We start from the raw sequence: 7,899 nt of genomic DNA on the forward strand, positions 1-7,899 counted from the left end.
TAGCCTTTGTCCCTTTTCTGTTTAGACTGTAGCTAGATATACCTCTACTAACAACAATGAAGGAGGAGAACATAATTAAAAGAAAAGTGAGTGTGCTCTGGTTTTAACTTGGCCAGAATTCAAAGTGAGGAAGGACAGAGATGGAGATATCACAAAAATGCAGGTATGCAAGTGACAAAACATATCAGAGAGAGACAGTATAGCAAGTGAAAGGCAGGCAAAGAAAAATGAGAATGCCAAGAATAATTTTCCACTCTTACTGTCACATCTAACTAAGATGATGACTGGCTTCTGAGTTTCCAACTGCTGTAGATTGATAACAATTTCTGCTCTAAATGCTAAAGCCAGACTGAATCTCTGCTGATACATAACTTCATGCCAATTCAAGGTTTACACAGGAAAAGCAAAGTAGGGTGGAAGATGTGGGTGGAGAACAGGAGACAGACATCAGTGTGACAGTGGGGGTGGAAAATATGCATAGTTTTTGAGAGATGAGGACACAAGATGAAGTGACGGAGATGGATTCGGTATAGATAGGTAAGTTGAGAATGAGACAGGGCACAGAGAGCAGCTGGATGAGTGAGACAGAGACAACAAGACAAGACAGTGAGGTATAAAGCAAATGCTTGTGGAAAACAAGCTGTTTAAGTTATGCAACCACTGGGCCTACTGTTATCTCTTCAGGGTTAAAAATAGGCTAGCTGCTGAGGCAAAGCGCATTTGAGTAGAGTGTGAACAATAGCCAAGTGGAGCAGAATCCGTCTACACCCCAGACAGTGACACAATCAGAGCATGTGAGCGGAACGGAGCGTGGGCGAGCGGGGGAGCAGGAGGAGGGGGATTGTGGACAGAGCACCGAGCGGCTTTTTTAAAAAGGAGGGAGCGTCGGCCCATGTCCCGCTGCAATTTCACTCCGGTACCGCTCACACCATGAGCCTGAAGCATGCACAAGCCTGACACAATGCATTCTGGGTCAGGCTTATCCAACACTTTTCAGTCAAAAATGGACCATTCCAAGTTAATGATGGAGGTCTTCCACCACCACTATTAAACATGCACATCCACTAGGAAATGTTTGCAGTCCAAGCTATTCTTGTACTTATCACTGGAAACTGAATTTAGTGTGTGCGGCTGTTTTCCACCCCATCAATACAGATTAACGTTCTGCTGCCGGCCACTGATTCTCCAGCTGATCAAGTTAGGTCTGTTGACTGACAGCCACTTTGCCACACAGCAATGGCAATTCAGGCAGCTATTTATTAGGTTTTTCCAGCCTCTTTCTCTGGCCGCCTGTCAGCTCCAAGACCGGGAATTACACTCTGAGACCATTCCACTGAACCTAAACAGGATCTGTCAGCCCCCTTGATGCTGAAAGGTTACACATTTGTCTTTGATTGTGTCCGTCCATCTTTTCAGCCTCTATTATGCAGCTGTCTTTCTGATCTAAAAGAATTTACTACGCATTTGCTTTGTCCTTCGGACCGGAGGACTGGCACTTCAATCTTGCGTCTCTGACAAGCAACCTCATGCTATACCAGAGTACAGAATGAGAAGTAACTGTGGGAAGCAGCATTACCTGACACACAAGCACTGAAGCATTTAATAACTAAACAGCTGACTATTATAAATAATTGTGCACATCTGCCGATGTTGCTTGCTTTTCCTTCTTGTTGGTAGAGAGATTTTATGGCACTAAAAATGGTTCTTTGGTTTTGTAGATTTTTTCCAAGTCAGTGAACAGCTTAAAGGGTTTAAAGCCAATTCAGTTCATTTAACTGACGATTCAATCAAGCTACTAATAATAAGAGAAATTTTACTTTCATGCAATACAGTTAACTGATATACTACTATATATGATGAAGAATTAGCATGCTTTCCAGACAAAGGAATCCACTAAATTAATAGAGATAGAAACACTAACCCGGAATTCGTCAACAACAAACTAAGACATCCAAGAGAAATTTTATATATCCTAGCACAAAATACTGTAATTTTCTTCTGATAAAGTATTTTATCTTTCAAGGGGGAGGCTTCAAGAAGCAGACGTCAGGGCCCGCTTATGTAATCAGTGAGTCATTAGTACTGATCAGCTCACACAGAGGTACTATATAATGGTTATTTTGTAAGATGACAGTACAAATAGAACATTTTACACCTTTAATATACAAGGCCTGTGAATATGGCTAACAAGTCATGTCAAATGCATTATTGATAATCCCAATCATGAGGGTATCTGCTGGCTGTCGGGTTTTGTTATAGATGTCTTTTTGGAGTATCATTTTATATTGCAGCTGCTTTGTGATCGCTCAAAAAGACTCACAAAGGTGTGTGAAGCTGTCATATTTTCTTGAAGCTAAGAGGGTACAAGTGCAGATTTTGGAGGGTGGAAAATATAACAAGATGCAATGAATCAACCTCAAGTACAATAGTGTTTAGTAAAAAAAAATAAAAAAAGGTTGCTTTTGAACTGAATAGACACTTGCACATATCAAATATATAAATATTTCAGGAAAGTGGTCCTAAACTTAAAAATAAGATGGAAAACATGTGACGCAAAGTCCCTTTTAGAGGCATGTTCTTTAAAAAGTGGTGAAGACTGATCAGCTGAGTTATGTTTAAATGCTATTGCCCACAAAAATCCTGAAAAAAGAACATGAAGCCCTTGCAGGACAAAGAATGTAATGTATGTGTATGTGTGAATTTGGGAGCACAAATGGCTGAATGAGCTTTCAGTGTGCTGCAATGCATAGAAAAGCATTACAGAAGCATAAGACCATATATCTGCTGTGCAAAGTCACTGATGCAGGACCAGCGTATAATATCCCATATCCACAACTGAGCAAAAAGAGAGACAAAAATAAAGACGATGTGTTTGCATTAGGCCTATGGAGATATGTGTCTGTCATTTACTGTACTATACTACATATCTCTTACCACAGGGCACGCCTTGTTGAGAGAACGTATAATTCATACTCAGTAGATTTATTCATCTCTCCCCCCTTTTGTTTTTGCTCTAGATTGAACCTTTCAGAACATAAGAGCAGACCAGTAGGTGTGACAGAGATGTTTTGGCAGCACCTGTAATTATTTGGTGATGCTGAGACACAATTCAATTTTATCTCACTCACACTGAAGCCATGGGGCTGAGAAGGCCAGTTAAGACAGAAATAAGCTCTGTCATAACCAGCATCAAATGATGGGGTTTATTAACATTCTGTCAGTCACACAGTCTGAATGCACAAATGAACAGTTAGTCAAAACAACACCTGATGGACACTGCTGATTTACTAAATTTGAAATGGTGACTTAAAGGTAATTAATCAAGTATAGTGATTATTATCCAAAATGAAAATCTATCTTTAAAATGAAAAGCTAATTTTCTCTGATTTAGTTCTGCCTAATAGCGGCATGTAAAGCCATACAGTGCCTTAACCAGTGTTGTTTATGCTACAACAGAGTTTTTAAATTTCCTAGGATTTTAATGTTGTCACCTTGTTTTGCTTCCAACTCCTCCAAACTGAGGACTGGTCTCTTCTCTTCTGGTGCAATGGCCGGAGGGGGTTCCTTGTTAACTATCTCAGCTCCACCCAGTGCAGCTTCCAGCCCGTCCCCCTCCAATAGCTTCAAGCAAATAATGATATGTTGTTATTTACAAGTTATTAAAAATATGCTTTCTGGAACGATTTTTTTATCCATATCAAATCGATTCTAGTTCTATGTACATAGAAAAGATCAAGCTGAACTAGACCTTGTCCTCGTCCGAGTCATCGTCCAATCGAACTCTGTTCTTTTCCAGTGGCAACATGTCATTTTCCTTTGCCTTGATGGCAAAACAGATGGGGGCAAATGAGGCTGTAATGGCAAAAAGAGACAGAAGATTAAACTGTGATTCAGAGAGGAAAAATTATTCACAGCAGTGTCTGTCCCTACCCGGCAGACAGCTGCATAACTTTAGACTGACAAATCCAAATGAAAAATTAACGGGAAGTACCAGGACAAGGAATAAAAGGAAAGGCTGGAGGAAGGTTTAGGAGAGGTGTGGACAAGGAAATAACAGAATGATAGAAAAACAGGAAGAAGAAGAAATGAAAAAGAGGACAAATGAAGAAAATGTAAGAGTGAAAGAATTAATGAAAAGAGAAACAGGCATGCACAGGCTGGACAAGATGCAGAATACAATGTAGGTAGGTGGTGGCCATAAAGAAACTGTTTGCTGTCACACTGATTTCTATTTTGGAATCAAGTGTGTGCCCCAGTAGAGATGAAAGGATAGGCAGTTTACCTCATTCCCTAAAGAAATAACCTGAATATAGGACTTTGAACCTAACATTTACTTGTCCACTACTCCAACAACTGCTAGTTTTCCCTGGCCTGCTTAGTGACTTGTTGCCTGTGTGAATGAATGCTTTCATTTGCATATATGTGCATGTTTTTGGCTCCTGCCAGCACTGTGGTAAGCAGCCTGGTATCTCTGCAAAGCCATTTCCAGCATGATATGACCAAATTAAATTGCTAGCATAAATACCTGGCAGCTGTGAATAAACACCACCACATGACACACACACACACTAGAGTAAATGTATGCATGTATACTCACATAAACACATCTTGACCTATCTCATTTATTCAACACACACAGCACAGGGAGTGAACAGCATTATGTTCTGTGTTACTGCCCTACCTTTAGTCAGCTTGGAGTCCTTGTCAGACTTGTCAGACTGAAGCTTGTCATCATCTATCGTCCCACTCTGTATGAAAGAAGAAAAAAGTATTTAAATGTTTAATTAGTAAACCAGTAGCATTAAAAGCCATGCAATTTCTATGCACCATCTAAGCTTGGTCATATTTGTTTTTACAAGTAATCCACATTATGGTTGAAATACTGAGACTGACAAGAAACAGATGCTGCTGAAAATGAGATACCCCATAAAGCTGGTTGCCTTCATTCTTACATTGTGTGTTTTTATGCAGAGAAAAAAGTACAGTGGCAATATCTGCAAAAATGTTACTTGTTAGGAATGCTTTCAAACAAAACATCCAGAAGAACTGGATATCTGTCTGCCTGTCAGTTGGTTTTAGGGAAAAAAAAACATCCATATTTGTTGGCTTTTTGTATGAATGCTTCTTCTCTGTATAATATAACCAGTGGATGGATCTAAAATGTTGAGTCACTTGCATTGGTGTCAGTGAAACTGTAACTGCTGCAGTTCATTAGTGTAATTACTCATCTGCAGGATTTATCAATGCTTCTTGTTTACACTTGTGAAGATGTCCCCCCCTACTGTGCTGCTAGTGAGGAACTAACTGTGGGGAATGGAAAATTTTGGCTGAATAGTTATTCTTCAGTACCATTATATTCCTACAGTGACAGCGATGGGAGTGCCGAGCAGAGTACAAAAGGTCAGGAGACCATTAAACGAAAGCAGATAACTTTTGAGATGAAAAATTAGATAATACACTCAACCACCGTCACTGCACAGAAATGAATTCTAGCAGAAAAAATGATTAACTTGTATACAACAGTCATCTCTTAATGCATGTGCACATTGTTTCAGACTGGCTGTGCAACCTGTGACTGACAGGTCTCTCCTTCACTCGCACATCAACGTCGACTCCTCTCGCTCTTACTTTTAAACCTTACTGGGGGAAAACAAAACACACACACTGACACTGCACAACACAATGCACAGACACAAAAACTCTGCTCTTTGAATACAAATTGAGGGGAAAAAATAAATCATTTTAAGTAAGAAATAGGCTACATGTACTCATCACAATTTTAGTATGAAAAATTATGGGAAGAAATTAAACAATGAGAAGTACAAAGACTGTAATTTAACAACGTCTTAGTTTTTAGAATGAATTATGCTACCAGTCAAAAGTTTGGATGCACTTTTCCATTTAATTTTATAGAAAAATCTGTCCAAACTTTGGAGTGGTATAGTACATGGGTGTACAATCAGCTGCTAATTTTCATTCTTCCCCCAGTTTCTATTCCCTTTCTAAGATGTAATCATCACAATGTGACCTTCTTTATATAAAATGCAGTGAACATGCATTTTTGCACCAAACTTGGAACATGAAATCTACATGAATATTCATCTTTTCAAAAGAAATCGGTCTATTCTTCTTTAAAAATCAGTATTAACCTTAAATTAAGGAGACTTGGCCATGTAGTAGCAGAATGATTCAAATCATAAATACATGTTTTAGTAGTTGATGAGTGCAGTTTGAAGAGGTGGCAAGCCATTTTTTCATCAAGGAATCAATGCATTTCTTGTCTGGCAGTATAATTAGGTGTTACACAGTTTTAAATACCCCAGTTGGCTTTCTAATATTCCACTGTATGGCCTGTTAATGCTCATGTCAACCAAGTATCTTAACAAAGCCCTTACAGCTAGGCCAGATAACCATAAACCCTCTGTAGTAATATCTGTGGACTAAGTGCTCTTAGCCGCTATCCCATATATAAACTGCTGATGGAATGAGAGCGAAAAGTAAGAGATGAAGCCAGTGCTACAGGAGGAAAAAAAACTAACCTCACGAGGTTCATTTTACCATGTCTGAAGAGGCAAGTTCCTCCTATTCTGCTGTAATTGAACAGTGCTTTCAACAGTCAAAACACTTTACAGAGGCCCTGGAGAAAATAAGCCCTAAAACACTAAAATAAATAAATAAATAAAAAATTTAAAAGAAGAAAAGGGATGAAACTCAATCCAAATCATTCTGTTAGGAATATGCAGGAAATTTAACATGCACACCTTTCAAATGTGTTGTGGTAACATAGAACAGTTTGGAAAACCACTCAACTCTGAATTCAAACAGGAATCAGCATTTCATAGCGAGGCTGCACACACATTTGCAGTGTTGTGCACAGGTTCAGTTGTCTTGGTGAAACTCCATATGAATATTGCCCTTAGTAAATGTATCAGCTGTTCTTCCTGATACAATATCCTTACACATTGGAATTCATATTATGTAATTAATCATTTTATATTCAGAGGCAAGTTGTCAAAATCATACAGGATTGAAGTACTCATTACGCAAAATGGCACATTTAACAATAATGTATAAAATATGATTTAATTATAATAACTGATGCATTATTTTGTTCATTACATTTAATGCTGCAGCTGGTAAATGTGGAGCTAGTTTTAACTAGCATATATGCTTATAATCTGAAACACTGTCAGGTAGCTTGTGAATTTTTCCAGAGATCAATGAAGTCTTTTCATTATACTGTAACGTTTGTATTAATCTGGTTCTGAAAAGGAACTAAATTAAATGTAGTGGAGTAAAAAGGACAATGCTTGCTGCTAAAACGTAGTGAAGTGGAAGGATGAAGTAACACAAAATCAAAATACCCAAGTATAGATACCTCAAAATAGTACCTAAGTACAGTACTTGAGTAAATGAACTTAGGCTCTTTCCACCACCATCAGAAGAGTCTCCAAAAAGAAGGGAGACAAGTCATGTGATGATTTGGACTATTATAAAAAAATTCATGTATCTACTCCAAAAATACTTTGAAGATGTTAGATATTTTATTGATACTTGCCCAAAACAACAGCAGCCGTACACCCAGCTTCTGTCTGCTTTGACTGATTTTAGCTGTTTCTCACTTTTTTCATTAACTATGAAACTATAAGTATATTATTGTATACCGTCCACCTGCTCCTTATTCAGAGTTTTTAAGTGAATTCTCAGACTTTCTGTCTGATTTAGTGCTTAGTACAGGTAAAATAATCATAGTAGGCGACTTTAATATTCATGCAGATGCCGACAATGACAGCCTCAACAATGCATTCTGTTCGTTATTAGACTCAGTTGGCTTCTCTCAAACTGCAAATAAACCCACTCACTGTTTTAATCACACTCTTGATCTTGTTCTGACATATG

General features: G+C 38.3%; 1 protein-coding gene across 1 annotated transcript in view; it reads right to left on the bottom strand.

Moving 5' to 3' along the window:
- The window catches only part of sfswap (splicing factor SWAP), a 45,539-nt gene that overhangs the window by 16,390 nt on the left and 21,250 nt on the right, over positions 1 to 7,899 (bottom strand). The window contains exons 11-14 of the mRNA XM_020609822.1: positions 4,682 to 4,748; positions 3,749 to 3,852; positions 3,492 to 3,621; positions 769 to 953 (exon numbers count right to left, since the gene is read on the bottom strand). Of these exons, the coding sequence (XP_020465478.1) occupies positions 769 to 953; positions 3,492 to 3,621; positions 3,749 to 3,852; positions 4,682 to 4,748 (486 nt within the window). The remainder of the gene's footprint in view (positions 1 to 768; positions 954 to 3,491; positions 3,622 to 3,748; positions 3,853 to 4,681; positions 4,749 to 7,899) is intronic.

Source organism: Monopterus albus, unplaced genomic scaffold (assembly GCF_001952655.1).
Source record: "Monopterus albus unplaced genomic scaffold, M_albus_1.0 scaffold102.1, whole genome shotgun sequence".
Taxonomy (NCBI): Eukaryota; Metazoa; Chordata; class Actinopteri; order Synbranchiformes; family Synbranchidae; genus Monopterus; species Monopterus albus.